At 40.7% G+C, this 16,071-nt stretch overlaps 1 protein-coding gene across 1 annotated transcript in view; it reads right to left on the bottom strand.

The window, feature by feature from the left end:
• Positions 1–273: 273 nt before the first annotated feature.
• The window catches only part of DCT (dopachrome tautomerase), a 55,588-nt gene continuing 39,790 nt past the window's right edge, over positions 274–16,071 (bottom strand). The window contains exons 2-8 of the mRNA XM_088457083.1: positions 14,483–14,782; positions 13,748–13,848; positions 13,340–13,506; positions 5,649–5,828; positions 4,954–5,089; positions 1,634–1,835; positions 274–1,122 (exon numbers count right to left, since the gene is read on the bottom strand). Of these exons, the coding sequence (XP_088313209.1) occupies positions 941–1,122; positions 1,634–1,835; positions 4,954–5,089; positions 5,649–5,828; positions 13,340–13,506; positions 13,748–13,848; positions 14,483–14,782 (1,268 nt within the window). The 3' untranslated portion in view covers positions 274–940. The remainder of the gene's footprint in view (positions 1,123–1,633; positions 1,836–4,953; positions 5,090–5,648; positions 5,829–13,339; positions 13,507–13,747; positions 13,849–14,482; positions 14,783–16,071) is intronic.

Here is a 16,071-nt window from a genome sequence, read left to right as displayed (position 1 = left end):
GAGCGCTCAATTTAAATAGCCGGCCCCTTTTTTAGAACGACCGTCCGCAAATAGCGTCCGGCTCTGAATCAGGCCCAGAATCCTATAGAAAAAGGATCAGGTTCATTTTACTGTAAGCCAAAATATAAAACTTTTAATGGAAATACAATAAAAAGGTTAGCATGCTAAATGAGCACAAAAGAGAGCGACCCTCAGGCTGACTTGGGTGTTTCCTTTTTAATACAGAAGTTTGTATTATTCGAATGAGGCAAAATATTTACAAAGAACACTTGTGCCTAGTTGCTTGTGTTCTAGACAGACATCAACACATAATAAGTCATCAAAATATTTCATATTTTATTTATTTTACCAGGGAGGATACAAAGTAGGTACAGTTTATATATTATCTTGTGCTTCTGTACTTAATATACTTTAGTCTAGCTGGACGTACAGCATCCGGGATATTATGTGTAGTCCCCCTCAAATGGCATATCAAACAGTGTCAGGATCAGCAAAAACTAATTAACGGGTTCTAGTTTTCATACATATCATTGCTCATCTATACCATCATCCCTGTGATTGTCCTACTTTTAAACTGTGTATCTGTCTTTTGCATAAACTCACTAGCTTGTTGGGTCATTTATTAATATTGTGCAGTATTACTGGTTAGGAGTTGATACTAGGAAACATTGTTCAGTACATCTATACTAGGTACAAGAGGAGTAAGGATACTAATGTTAAAGTATACAACCAACCCAGAGTGCATGTATTATTTACATAATGCCAGGATATATTTGACAATAAAAGTAACTACAATTAACAAGGGAGAGACTCATCACAAGCATTTCAAGCTAATACATTGTGGTGTAGAAGTAAATTTAATTTGTAACACATACCAACATACTTCAGCCACACACAAACAAAATGTAGGTATATTACAAAGATCTAGACTTAAGATATTTTATGCATCTTCTGTGTATTTCCTGCTGTTGTAGCTGGCATTCATTAGTGGCTCAAAACCTCGTCGCCCTTTTCTGTTCATAAAGAGAACAAGCAGCACCAAGAGGACAAGCAAGGCGATAAGTACTCCACCAACAGTAGATGCAATAACCACAGCGATGGCACGACTGTCCGCATCAGAGGCTGGAGAGGAAGGAAATACATTACTTAGGTTTTCAATGTTACCCAAATTATTGCCTACCAAATATGTATATGAAATGCTGATAGCACAGTACTTTATTTACTCCAAGGCCACATTCTTACTGATCCGTGGTGTAACCAGCCCTGGGGCAAACATATTTGGCTGGTTAACACCAAGTAGTTAAATATGCTGCTGTATCTCCAGCTGCTGCAATATCAGGACATGCTGCTTCAGGGTTCAGTCTGGGCACCTGTACCAGCTCATTGGGGTACCCAAAGGACCATCTGTGTCTTTTAGGTCTTTATTACTTTTTGCATATGTTGCCACAGGATGAAAGGGAACTGAAAAGCCAACTGCTTTATCTGTATTTCCATGGTTTAAAATAAACTGCTAAACAATTACATGTAGTGTTCTACAATATCTAGTGAATTTTTGGTTTGGAATAAATGAGGTGGGAATACAAAAACATTGTAGTGTGCAGGTATTGGGCAATACTGAAGTGCTTTAAGTTACCTGGTAATTCAATAGCATATGTGTATCCCAGCTGCTCAGCAGGTGTGAAAAGCTCATCATTAGTTACAGGAGGAAAGAAAGGCACCATGTTGTACATGCGATTGTGTCCTATTGGTGCAAGTTCCTGAGGCCAAACAGCATCTGTGGGCTGAAAGCGTTTCATCCATTCGTCAAATATTGCGTCAGTGAATGAATGGAGGACCTACAAATAAGACGTATACCATAACTGTTGATTACAATTTTTCAGGATAAACAAAAAATAGAGCCAAAAAATTGCGCATTACTTGCATCACAGTGAGTAAGCATATCTGCTTTATTACGCTAATGAGAAGTAAGCTACAAAGTGAAGGAGCTTTGACTTTCACCTGGTACATGCTGGATTACCTCCTTCCCTTTATTTCACTACGGAACTGTGGCACGGACCAACTCAAAACATGTGTTGAAACCTGGCACCTAGAAGCAGATCTGAATTTTAGGTCCCAGGTTTATCATTGGTGAACTATTATAGCCGATAGTCGTCCTCTTCAGTTAGAATTTACAGCAATTTAATTCACTTAAGGACAACTTTATTCAAACAATAAATGGTTGGAAGACACATTAAAATTACAAATACAATGAATAATGTGGATAAATTTCACAAAAAAAAAAAAAACACCACCAAGAAGTATCCAAATGTAACTGCAATACCCTGAACAGTATACAACACAAAAAAAAAAAATTCAGACTACATAAATAAAAGTAAGTAAATGAAAGAAATTTACACACACAATCCTCCACCTATTTTTCCACAGGTGTTGTGATGGCAAAATAATCTTAGTTATTAAAATTAGCTGTCAAGTTTAAGAGCAGAACAATATCTGGTCTGTCATAAAAGAAAAACCACACTGGGCGCAGTATGATACTTATGGGCAGTATGGTACAACATCAACATCTAAACGATAATAAAAAGGTCATTTTACTGAGAATATTTGTAGCAACATACAAGCAGCATGGAGAGTGGATGATCAGGGCAAGCAAAAGCACTACTTCTTACTTTAGGATTGAGGCGGGCAAGCAGAAGCATTACTTCTTACTTTAGGATTCAGGAGGGGCACCTCTCCTGCTCCCATTACTCAGAGCCAGATGGAGACTCCAACTTGGCTTTAGGCAAGGCTTTGCACTCTCTCTTCCAATTGATCCATTCCGTACTATTAATCACTATACATGGTTCACAGACATCAAACTGATCTTTATACAGGTCGAGGCTCCCATATCCAAATTGCTTGGGACCAGGGGTATTTTGGACATCGGAATATTCCATATTTTGTTATATATGCATACCATAATGAAATATCCTGGGAATGGGACCTAAATCTAAGCACAGAATGCATTCATGTTTTATATACACACAGCTTGCAGGTCATTTTATACTATATTTTTAATTATTTTGTGCATTAAAAAAAAAGTGTGTACATTCATGAAATTAATTTATGTTTCATATATACCTTATACACACAGCCTAAAGGTTATTTTAGACTATATTTTTTATAATTTTGTGCCTTAAACAAAGTTTGTGTACATTGAACCATCAGAAAGCAATGGTTTCACTTTTTCAGTCATGCTAAAAATATTCTGTATTTTGGAATATTCCGTATTTCTGAATATTTGGATTTGGGAGACTCAGCCTGGACACAGGTCACTATGTGGACATCGGCTACACAGAATTATTTTAGTCTGTCATACAGTGAGGGCACTACATAATAGTTTAAACTGCTTAGGAAATTTATGGAATTCAATCCTCAAACAGTGGATATCAACATACATAGCATATTTACAGAGCTGTAAAATAACTAAAACTACTACTCAATGCTGCACATGCATAGGTGACAGGGTAGTTTGATATCACTTGTAGCATTGCTGTGGAACTGAATGATGAGCCCCTGAAGAATCACAAAGGTTCACAGTATGAAATTAAGAAAGGCCTTTTAACAGGACAGCGTACAAACCCCAATGGACTTCCATCAGTCTTGTGTTCGGACATTAAACTTAGGTGTTGTTTATTTCTTCAAGTTTCGCTATATTCAACTAGTTATCATTTACGGATTTACTAAACTTCACCAAATTATTCACGAATACCCACATAAGATCCAAAGAGTGGTACTTACTGTAATTGGGAGCATGTTCCAGCTTAAGGTAGACTTGGCAAGTAAGGAGAAAGTCAGCCTTGGTAAAAGGATTTACTAACTAACAACCATGGCAGGGCACCATCTGTGAAGTGTTTATGTTCTTCCTGTGTTTGCCTGATTTTCCTTTGTGGACTTTGGTAGGAAAACATAGCACCCACTAGATGCAAAAACTTCCCCCATTAGATGCAGAGGCGACACTCGGTGCGCACTCTGGATAGCCCCCCCCCGAGCCGGAGGCACATCTGGCTAAAAAGGGGGCATGGCCTAAATAAAGGGGTGTGGCCTCATAGGGGATCCCAATAGCATGACTCCAGGGGCAACCCAGCATCACCCGAGTTGCTGGGCTGCCCACGGAGACTGGGCAGTCTGCACTGTTGGCTCCTCTTCTATGACAGGAGCCGGGTGCTGCAGGAGATTGCAGTGACAGGAGCAGAGTGTTGCGGTGTGACAGAGGAACCGGCATTTTGCTGACACCCGAGTGTGGCCCGTACCCCCTGCATGGCGCCACTGATTAGATGACTTTAATACTGATTCTGCCATTAAAGCACCACAGAAATGCATTCCATATATGCAAATATAGTGAGGAGCATTGTACAAACACATTTATACAAATGGCCTGTTGATTCAGAGTGGTATGTGGGCTTTTCCATTTTGTGGATTCCCAAACTCATTCCTCAGGGAGCACTAACAGTGCATGTTTTCCAGGTCTCCTCACAGAATCACAAGTGATAAAATTAGCTCCACCTGTGGATTATTTAATATATGTCATCCAGTAATGAATACTCCTGTGCACCAAGTAGGAAAAATGTAAACCATGCACTGTTAAGCTGGATACACATTCAACAATGTTGCACTATCATGTGATGGGATCCGGTGGGGGGCCCGGCATCGGCAAATGCATACACACTTACCGATGTTGGGAGCGACAGTGTCGCCTGTCTGTCCTGCATGCAGGTCCGACGGGCGATGCCGCTGACTATGCGCGGGAGCGTGCCTCGTCAGTGACATTGAGGGTACACACTAGATAATGTGCCCTAGATGTCATCCGATTTGGACAGATCGGACGACATATCGTCTAGTGTGTACCGGCCATTAGTGCTCCCTGAGGAATGAGTTTGGGAAACACTGATCTACTGCATAAAAGGGAATACATACCACAAAAATTGGATCATTAGCAGCAGAGTGGGACAATGCACTGGTTCCATTTAAGAATGTGTGGACTAAATTATGAAGGCTCATTACAGGAAAATCCAATGTTCCATTTGGCTCCTCAAAACCTTCAAGTGCATTCCTGTGCAAGTAAAAAAATAAATATATTAGTAGTTTCCATCTGAAAATGAACAAATTAATCTCACCTTAATGAGTTCTTACAGATTAATTTTATGCAAGTATAGCCTTCATTTGTTGTGTGCTACCCCATACAGGATAGACAGTGACTAGGTCTATCCTGGAATGCAGGTGCTGGCATGTGGACATGGTTAACATGCTACGTAGAACATGTTATGATTGCCCACACAATTGGCTTTACCAGTATGTTAACAGTTGTAACACCGATCTAATTAACATGCTGTAAGCAACATGTTCACCTTATCGACGTGTCAGCGCCAAATTCCACGCTGTATTGTACTTTGTTAGCAATTGCTGATAAAGGTTTTCACAGAATTTAGGAATCAAATTCAGTGACTTTTAGAACAAAAGCAGTACTCCTGTAAGCATTTACAAAACAAGCCACCACACCGTAGTGTCTGTGTGTGTGTGTGTGTGTTTATGAATTATACACTAGATGATACCTCAAGCGCAACATCTCTTAACCATTTCAAAACCTCAGACCACAATGAACATGCACATACCGGAAACTTGAAGTAGAGTTTGTGAAGTAAGGAGGACTGTCAAACACTCCAAGTGAAAGACATTTCTTTACATCATCCATTGTTGGCAGATTCCCACCAGATTGGTCAATTGTGCTCCTCCGAATAAGACCTTCATTAGTTCCGTTACACAGTGTAACCAGACGATTGTACTCATCTAAGCTAGGATTTAAACACAGAAAAACCTGTCAGTTTTGCAGTTCATATAGACTGTATAATACAGGATTGCAGATACCATGGGGCAGAGAGTTTAGATCCAATCCGCCAATTGGCGTTCAAAGACTATGACCCCCGACATCAATGATCGGCAATCAGTCGGCGGATCGGGGAAAAACAGCATGTTAAAATCCCTAACTCCCCACTCACGATAATGTTTTGGTCAGGATCGGTGACTCGAGGACTTCCAACATGTTGGATTTCCCCAATCCCTGGGAGAACACAGGATTCAGGCAATATATCACAGATGTCTGGGCCCTATTAAGTATGGGGTTAGAGTTGGAACTTTTTTGTAATTGCATTGAGAATATCAATCTAGAAGCGTTTAAAATGTCAACAGGGTCCTGGTGATTTGTTACAGGAGAGGAGAGGTGCGTCCTGACAGTAATACAGACATAACCTAATCAAATTATGCCTTCAGATCCCAGCTGTCGGCCATTTTTATGACTAAAGTTGTTTATCAATCAACTCGCAGGGAGGCCAGCAGCGGACTCTTAACCTTAGAATAGTGACTGATGTCATGCAAGTTCACACTAGGCAGTGTGGTAGATTTAATTTAAGCTACATTGAATCTTTCATGAACAGGTCATAGGTTCTTATGTAGTTTGGAAACAAGTTGGATTACAGTAAATATATGGCGAAATATTGACTTGTACATGAGTCAGATGAAAGTCCTCAAAACAAATCCATGGTTATTTGCCATAGTTTCTGTACAATTAGAGATCCCCCATCATCACTAGGGGTTTACTACTTCATAGTCATGGCAGTTATGTATCCATTCTTTCTACTAGAAAAAAAACTGGGGAATGGGATGATTGCTGCTCTTCAATATAAACATTGTCCCCTCAGTTTCCTTCAAGAGTAATTGAAATGATGCAGAATTTCAGAAACTTATTAATAAATATACACACAACTGTTCAGGACAACAGAGATAACATTACATTTTAAACCACAGTACCTATAAAAAGGTTTTATAGGTCCTATATTTGATATACAGTCAGGTGCATAAATATTGGGACATTGACAGAATTTTCATATTTTGGCCTCTATTCACCACCACAATGGCTTTGAAATGAAACAAACAAGATGTGCTTTAACTACAGACTTTCAGATTTAATTTGAGGGTAATTACATCCAAATCAGGTGAACAATGTAGGAATTACAACAGTTTCTATATGTGCCTCCCACTTTTTAAGGGGCCAAAAGTAATGGGACTATTAACTCAAAAGCTATTTCATGGACAGGTGTGGGCTATTCCCTCGTTATTTCATTATCAATTAAGCAGATAAAAGGTCTGGAGTTGATTCTAGGTGTGACAGTTGCACTTGGAATCAGTTGCTATCGACTCTCAATATGAGATCCAAAGAGCTGTCACTATCAGTGAAGCAAGCCATCATTAGGCTGAAAAATCAAAACAATCCCATCAGAGAGAGAGCAAAAACATTAGGTGTGGCCAAATCAACTGTATGGAACATTCTTAAAAAGAAAGAACGCACCGGAGAGCTCAGCAACACCAAAAGACCTCGAAGACCACGGAAAACAACTGTGGTGGATGACAGAAGAATTATTTCCCTGGTGAAGAAAAACCCCTTCACAACAGTTGGCCAAATCAAGAACACTCTCCAGGAGGTAGGTGTATATGGTGTAGGTGTATATGTGTCAAAGTCAACAATCAAGAGAAGACTTCACAAGAGTGAATATAGGGGGTTCACCACAAAATGTAAACCATTGGTGAGCCACAAAAACAGGAAGACCAGATTAGAGTTTGCCAAACAACATCTAAAAAAGCCATTACAGTTCTGGAACAACATCCTATGGACAGATGAGACAAAGATCAACTTGTACCAGAGTGATGTGAAGGGAAGAGTATGGAGAAGGAAAGGAACTGCTCATGATCCAGAACATACCACCTCATCAGTGAAGCATGGTGGTGGTAGTGTCATGACGTGGGCATGTATGGCTGTCAATGGAACTGGTTCCCTTGTATTTATTGATGATGTGACTGCTGACAAAAGCAGTAGAATGAATTCTAAAGTGTTTCAGGCAATATTATATGCTCATATTCTGTCAAATGCTTCAGAACTCATTGGACGGCGCTTCACAATGCAGATGGACAATGACCCGAAGCATACTGCAAAAGCAACCAAAGAGTTTTTAAGGCTAAAAAGTGGAATGTTATGCAATGGCCAAGTCAATCCCCTGACCTGAATCCGATTGAGCATGCATTTCACTTGATGAAGACAAAACTGAAGGGAAAATGCCCCAAGAACAAGCAGGAACTGAAGACATTTGCAGTAGAGGCCTGGCAGAGCATCACCAGGGATGAAACCCAGCGTCTGGTGATGTCTATGCGTTCCATACTTCAGGCTGTAATTGCCTGCAAAGGATTTGCAACAAAGTATTAAAAAGTGAAAGTTAGAATTAGGATTGTTTAGTTTGTCCCATTACTTTTGGCCTCTTAAAAAGTGGGAGGCACATATAGAAACCGTTGTAATTCCTACACCGTTCACCTGATTTGGATGTAATTACCCTCAAATTAAATCTGAAAGTCTGCAGTTAAAGCACATCTTGTTTGTTTCATTTCAAAGCCATTGTGGTGGTGAATAGAGGCCAAAATATGAAAATTCTGTCAATGTCCCAATATTTATGCACCTGACTGTAGGTATGCGATTAAGTTTATCTACCCAGTGGACTAATCTCAACCAGGTCTTTGGTTTATTAACCATGCAGAATAGGGTACAGGATGACACAGGGTTAATGCATCAGTTATGTATAACAGGTATACAGCGCTCATATAATGTATGTACTAGATCCAGCCAGGAATGTATAGGGGAGGGCAGGTGGTGTGCAACAGGTGAGAAAACACCAGTGTTTGTAGTAGTGGTGGCAGTGTAGTATGCACACAGGCTCTATACATGCAGCAGTATAGCAGTGGTGGTACAGTGGAACTATCCGGGGTCACTGGCCTCTGTAACGCCATCTCTATGAGAGAATCACTGAAGTCCATCAGGGGAACATCCTTCTAGCATGGAGGATGAGCTGAAGATTCCGACGCGCCTCACATGTGCAGTAGCTAACAAGGTCAGAGGTTGCTCCTCCTTGTGCCCAGGGCCAGATTAACAATGGGGCGGATGGAGCTACAGCTCCAGGTCTCCACATAAAAATAGGCCCATCAACATGACAGCATGATTACCAGGTGCCTAACTGGCCATAAATTTTAAGTATTCAAATCGTTTTTCTAGTTCCCCCTGCCCCCCCAAAAAAATAATGCAATTTTTCTATTTCTATGTAGTTAGGGATACATTGTGTTCATAGAGTAGGGGGTGCACACACCAAGGTGACTGACTACACCCGCACAGCACCGGTCACAGCTCTTCCCCTTCTCAATATAGGCCCTTGAACATTTTCAGCTCCAGGCCCATGTGGGCCTTAATCCGGCCCTGCTTGTGCCGGGCATAGGCAACGTGGGTGTTCTCGCCTAACACCCACCCTTTCTCAAGGCTGTCTCTAGTTAGACTTACAAGACATACCACATTTCGGATTTAACATGTACCTAAAAACACGAGAGAGTAAAACCCTAACATAATACATCAACATTTCAAATACACTCCAACCCATCTTTTTTTTTTTTTTTTTAGAAAGGCATTCAGTATACGTTATGTCAAGATTCTCCTCACCAACTAAATATATCTCACTGATCAAAAGAGCTGTCTTATAGCACTATGCTTAGAGCAACCATAGTGTTTGGTCCTGGAAGACAAATCGATTGCACCTTTGTCACATGCAATGCTGGTATTATCTGGACTTTGAGGACTCAGGAGCTCATTCAGACCCGTTCGCTCACACCCAGTGTATGCAAATCCTGCACACTCCCAGCAAGGCAGGCGATCACACTGCAAGGCATTAGCACGCCCATTATGTCTTGGCTTGCGATCACTTAGTGTATGTAGACGCCCACCAGCCATTCATAAGACACCCACTTGTGCACATCATCTCTCTCTGGAAGTACTTGAAACCATTGGTATATCGATCACCATCGGATGAGATCACAGCTCTTCAGGTTGACTATACCCTTCCGCAAGCACTGTGATCACTTCAGTGTGAAATACAAACAGGTGACTTGTACTATGACGCTGCCTATTAATTATGCATGCCTCCAAAACGGATTGAGATGCTCAGGCACACCTGCGTTCACACCTCCACTCCCCCATTTCTAGTGGCCAGCCACGGTCACTACCCACAAACAGCTTCTCCTGTCACTCACTCTTCTGGGCTGTCTATGAGCAGCGAGCGAACGCTTCCCAATCTCTTGCACTGGTTTGTGCTCTGCGATGCATACGCAGATTGTGAAAAATCTGGCAGCTATGAGAAAACGCATCTTAGCGAGCGTGTCTGAATCAGCTCCTCAGTTCACACAAACTCGTCTTCAGCCACATTGCCTCTTTGGTTGATTCTGGGATTGCTATACTCAGCTTCAGTGGCAGACAAGGCAATAGTAGGCTGTTTTCTGCTATCTCAGAGTAACAGCTGCTCCCGCTAATTATCAAGTGTAGGAAAGCCTATCGTCCTCATCTGATCCTCAATAGGCATCACGGAAAGCTTGCAGTTCCAAACTTCGTTTTCTCACACTTTAGTTTCAAGGAACTTGTTCCTTTCAGGTATCTCAGGAAACACTTAGCAGCAATCCAATGCTCTTTTCCAGGATTGATAGCAAATTGGCTGACAGGACATGCGTGATGTCTGGACGTGTACCGATGTTAGCCATTTCGGCCTCTGAAGTTGGACACACAGCTTTAGATATTTTGTACTTTGGTCAGTCAGTGTACTGATTGGTTTTGCGTCTTCCATGCCAAAATTGTTGAGCATCGATGTATCCTTGTTGGTCAATAGTAACCGTCCAAGCATTCAAATTTTGCATGAGTCTCAGACCTAGTAGTTGGTATGATGGGCCAAGATCTTTTAGTTAGAAATTTTTAACCAACAACAAATTGACTTTGGATATTTGGCTTTCTTGCCCAGCAAGCAACAAATCCTCAACGTACACAACTATGATGAGCAAATATTTTTCCTTCCATTTGTAGTATAGGCAGTGATCAGTTTTAGAATGTACAAAGTCAATTTCCAATAATACACTGCGCAGCGACCACTTTGTTTTAGCCCATACAATGATTTCTTTAGTAAGCACACTTTTCTCTCTGGAAATGCATTTACATTGTAATGTTCCAGTGGCTCCATGTAAATCTCTTCAGCTAGCTCACCCTTTTAGAAGGCTGAATCAAAGTCCAGTTGGTTCAGTAGTAATCATACATAGCAGATATAGCAATGACCATATGTAATGTACATACCTTGCAATAGGTGAGAAGATCTTTCAGTTGTCAAAGTCTGATTTCCGGGTGTAACCCTTGACAACAAGTCAGGCTTTGTTATGTGCAAGTCTTCCATCAGTGTTTAATTTCTCGGGGAAGACCCACTTGTTTTGGACTGTTTTATGGTTGCTCAGCCTATCCACAATGGTCCACGTGTCATTGTCATTTAAAGCTGTAAACTCTTTGTCTATGGCAGATTGCCACACTTTCCAGTTGCTGCTTGACTTTGTTTGCAGTGAACCTCAAACTATACAAAAAGTAAAGTTAGCAAACTCCTCGCTGGGTCTTTTAGGTGGTCTACCTTTGTTACTCCTCTTAGAGCTCCAGCTCTGTGGTTGATCACTTACATCTCTAGTCTCAGCTTCTGACACTTCCAAAATGTTGACATGTCTAACATCACAAGTCCTTGTTGTGTTGCAATATTAAGCTTGCTTTGGTTGATGCTGCCTGCTGAAAGACTACGGGGTCTATTCACTAAGCCTTGAAGAGAGATAAAGTATCAACCAATCAGCACCTGTCATATATCAAACAGCATGTAAAGTGACAGTTAGGAGCTGATTGGTTGGTACTTTATATATCCACTTTATCACTCTCTAAGGCTTAGTTAATAGATTCCTATATCTCTCGACTTTGAGCTTTTGATTAGTAATGTCCCACAATCTGCATCATTTGCTTTGCTGACAATATCCAAGCTTAAAACAAGATAGACTTGGGGTCTAACCGATATCAAAATCTGCATCACTTTGCATAGTCCGTGCTTTCTCAATGATTGTTCTATTTGTCCTTTCACTCCTGGCATTTTGCTCTGGTGTCTAGGGAACTGTTAATTTGTGTTAGATGCCATTCCTCTTTAGAAAAGTAGCAAGAGCTCTATTTACCTTTTCTGAAAATGTTATCAGACCTGATCGGGCACAAATAGTACATATTTTATGTCTGTGACAATGGTTTCTACTTTAATTTATAAGCTCACAGTCCTAAATGTCATGAAAGTCAGGACAATTACTATCTCCTATTCTTCTGACATTTACAAAATTACTTTAGTGACTTGAACCAACTTCCATTACAGCTGAAGTGTCTTGTGGCTCCCAAGTCCATGTACCAGCAATCTTTGTGGTGACGGTCAGCTAAATTTAATGTTAACTCATTCTATCACAGTTGCATGATGAAATACCACATGATTAATTTTTTACATCCGGAGGCCTTATGTCCCATTTTGTGGCACATGTACTTGGGCCTTTTAGGATTCACACCTTTGACAATAGAATTATCAGCATTAGTCAAAACAGGTATACACTCTTGAAACTGCATTAGCTTGGCTCATACAATCTGTGGATAGAAAAGAACTCCTAATAAACCATTCTTGCATACAGTATTGCAGCATCACCATTGCAACCTCCTCATCTACTTGGATGGCTACTGAAGTCAATTGCTGAGATAGACAACATCCTATCTACATATTCCTTCAAATTTTTGCATGCAGTTAGCCTAGTGCTGTACAGAGTCTCAGATCAGATTAATTATTTTCATTAATTCTTTGTTTTCATAAGAGGTCTGTAATGCTATCCACATATCATATGCTGTTACCTTCCCATGAATTATGGAATATACATGCGGTTGTACAAATGAACTATTGTTCCCATGGGTATAGCCACATTGTCTTGACTGAGATTATCACTGGGATCACTAGTAACTTTCCAAAATGTTTCTGCTTTAACTGCATAGCAAACTTCCATGTAGCATTCCACTAACTTGGCAAAGTTCATACTTGCATCTGAACTGTACGATTTTCACCCTTAATTGTGAATAAGGACTTTTCTGTACTCCCTCAGATCTTTTATTCCGTGTCGCTGCAACCAAGATCTCAGCATCACTAATCTGCATACACTGATGGCCTGGGAGCCTTGTGGCTTGGGCCCATAAACTATTGGCAGAGCTGAAACATGCACAATAGCACGCAAGGTCAAAAGTCGCACTTCTGGCAGTCCGTGGTCCAAGTACCAGTTGGAGAGACAGCGTGGGGCACGGTCTTCCAACAATTTTAAAAGTCAATAAAGATTAATTTAATTTATATGAACATATGAAAGATCTTACCTGTCACACACAATCTCCCAACGTGAAAATCTAGAACCTAGACTGATTAGAGCAGGGTTATCCAGTCTGGATGCTCCGAATAATTCATCAGTGCAGACATCACACTCATTTCTGCCAGTAGCAAAGTTCCAGTATGGTAAGGCAAACGAGTCATCACCCAGCATTTTCTGTTGAAATAAAGTCATATTGAATAACAAAACACACAAGGCATTTATATAAGACATCTCCACTCCGATTTTCCTTGTGCTGAACCACTGTCCATAAGAATCCCTCATTAGATAAATATACCTATAAAATATAATCATTTTTTCTGCTCAATTCCAACAATTGTTATTGGGTATGGTATAAAATAGTTTAAAGTTTACATCAAAGAGGGTTTTATATGGCAACCAGTTAGTGCTGCATTACCTGTAACTCTCTCTCCAACAGCAACAGGTGGTATCGATGCCAAGTAACAAAAGCCGGGCCTTTGTGAGACAAATCAATGGCTTTGAATGGACGTCCTGGCCCTAAAGTCGAAAAAAATGGTTTTAGAATTTTAATTTAAGCTTCTTATATTCATTGCTGCACCAAAGAGTTCTGTACAAGAATAAATGAGCATGAAGTAGAATTTTCAAACGGACAATCAATAGATTAAATTAGGTGCCAGTGGAGCAATTACTTACAACCTATTACGAGGAGTCTAGTATGGCAGAGTAATGATATTGCAGGGTTCGGTTCTAGGTTTGCTGCTTTTTAATAGCTGAACAGAAGATATTGATCTTTTGGGCAAGTTAGTTTATAGGAACAAGAAATAAATATTCAGAATAGAGCATCTAAAAACTTAAAAATGTGTTCCATTGCGTAAATAAACTGCATAATAAAATGGCTACATCTACAATAAACAAAAAAATAGCTGCTTTAGCTACTGCACCAAAATATTTGCAAATTGAGACCTAATAAACTCATCCCACCTAATTTCCTGCAAGCTGTCGAAAAGGTGACAAGCATTGGGCAACTTCACAACTCTTTAGAAGCTTTAATACATTTCCCAGAATATTCCTTTTTTGGGGTTTACTACATATTTACTACTGGGTTCATGACACAAGTCATCCCTAATTATTGTATCTTGTGATCTCAAACATTAATAATGAATTAACAAACCTAAGAGTGTGTCCCTGACAGAATAGTAATGAAGCCAGACAAAGAAGTTATAGATGCTGGTGTTTGATACTTGGGGTTCGGTTCCATTTGGCCCAAGAATACCAAGCCAATGCTGTGTAGCGATCACGTAATCAGGATGAATGGTGGTCTTAGCACGGTCCAGTGCTTCTAGGAACCGAGCCCTCTCCAAGGGAGTTAAAGAAAGGATGTTTTTCCGCACAGCTGGTGGCTTCCTCTGGTCACAATTTGGTCCTGTCCAGCCAAATTTACAGTCTCCACAATTGTATCCAGAAAAGTTTCCTGAGAGACAATAAAAGAAAATAGTTTAATTTAGTTTCCTTCTTAAAACTTTATTTCCCCTCCTTTTATGTTTCAAGTGCAAAAGATGTTTGGAGAATTTGTTTTAATTTTGTTGGTTTACAAACATCTAGCCTCAATATGCCATGTGGTGAGAGATGCTTGGCGTGAGTGAGCCGCCAGGTCCTGTGTATCTCTACTACCACCGGGCATCTTTTTTGCCCGAAAATGCATCTTAGTAGCAATGCGATATACTAGGATGCACCAGGAGACTGACACTGGTGCTTTGTTTACAGGCTCAGTCACACACACAGATATACAGCAGAAATTGGCCTGAAAAAAAGCTGCGTCTGATGCATCATAGCACTTCATATATAGATTCAGAGACTCAGTCATGCAGAGTGTAATAAATAAAATCAGCACAGTCAGCTGGAGAGAAAGACGCAAAAAAGACCCATGGCAAAGCAGAGTGACACGGGATCTCGTGAGCCGGGAAAGGCTATTTGGCGCGACTCGAGCAATGATGTACGAGAACATGGGGTCTATTCATGTATAAAATGAAATGGCTACCGGCAATTACTACTATACATCACATTGATATGATGCAATATATAGTGGTGTTATGTAGCCATTCATTAATACTCACCTCACAAGTCCGGCGAAGATAGGCAGAATCCAGGTCCTCTGAGAAAACAAACTCAGCAAGCTGGGACTGTCTGTGCATGTGCCATCCCCCGGGGGAGCAGGGGTGGTGCACAGCAAGTCAGGGGCAGCAGGGAACTAGTATAATGACCCGGCATATGCAGAGTCACCTTAGCAGCGGCAGGAGTAGGAGCAGAGCGGGGAGGGTGCGTAGGCATAGAGCAGTGAGGAGTAACAAGAAACAAAACAACTTGCACCCCGCAACTGCAGCTTAGTCCACACTCTAGTGCACCACACCTCAAATCAATATAACAAACTGAGTGGTCCAAATATTAAGCACAGTCTTCTTGATTAAAGTATAGATGACATCCGCCTTGATAGGGACCTCCGCTCAAGGATAGAAAAAAACAAGACATCAAATTATGTCAATATATATGAACGGATCAGATGTTTGGAGTTATTCCCCTGGAGCTCACCTCTTAACAATGAGATGCATACATATAAAAGGTTTCTTTTCACGTAGACAAATAAACATATACATAGCTTCCTTTCACATGTACCCCATCTGGATCCCCTTAAAGCAGGGATGGGGAACCTCAGGCCTGGGGGCCGTATAAGGCCCCCGGAATCATTTGGTCTGGCTCTCTGAG

Source organism: Taudactylus pleione, unplaced genomic scaffold, assembly GCF_031769625.1.
Source record: "Taudactylus pleione unplaced genomic scaffold, aTauple2 ptg000041l, whole genome shotgun sequence".
NCBI classification, from domain to species: Eukaryota; Metazoa; Chordata; class Amphibia; order Anura; family Myobatrachidae; genus Taudactylus; species Taudactylus pleione.
The sequence above is the reverse complement of the archived record's forward strand: the minus strand, read 5'-3'. Positions and strand labels throughout refer to the sequence as shown.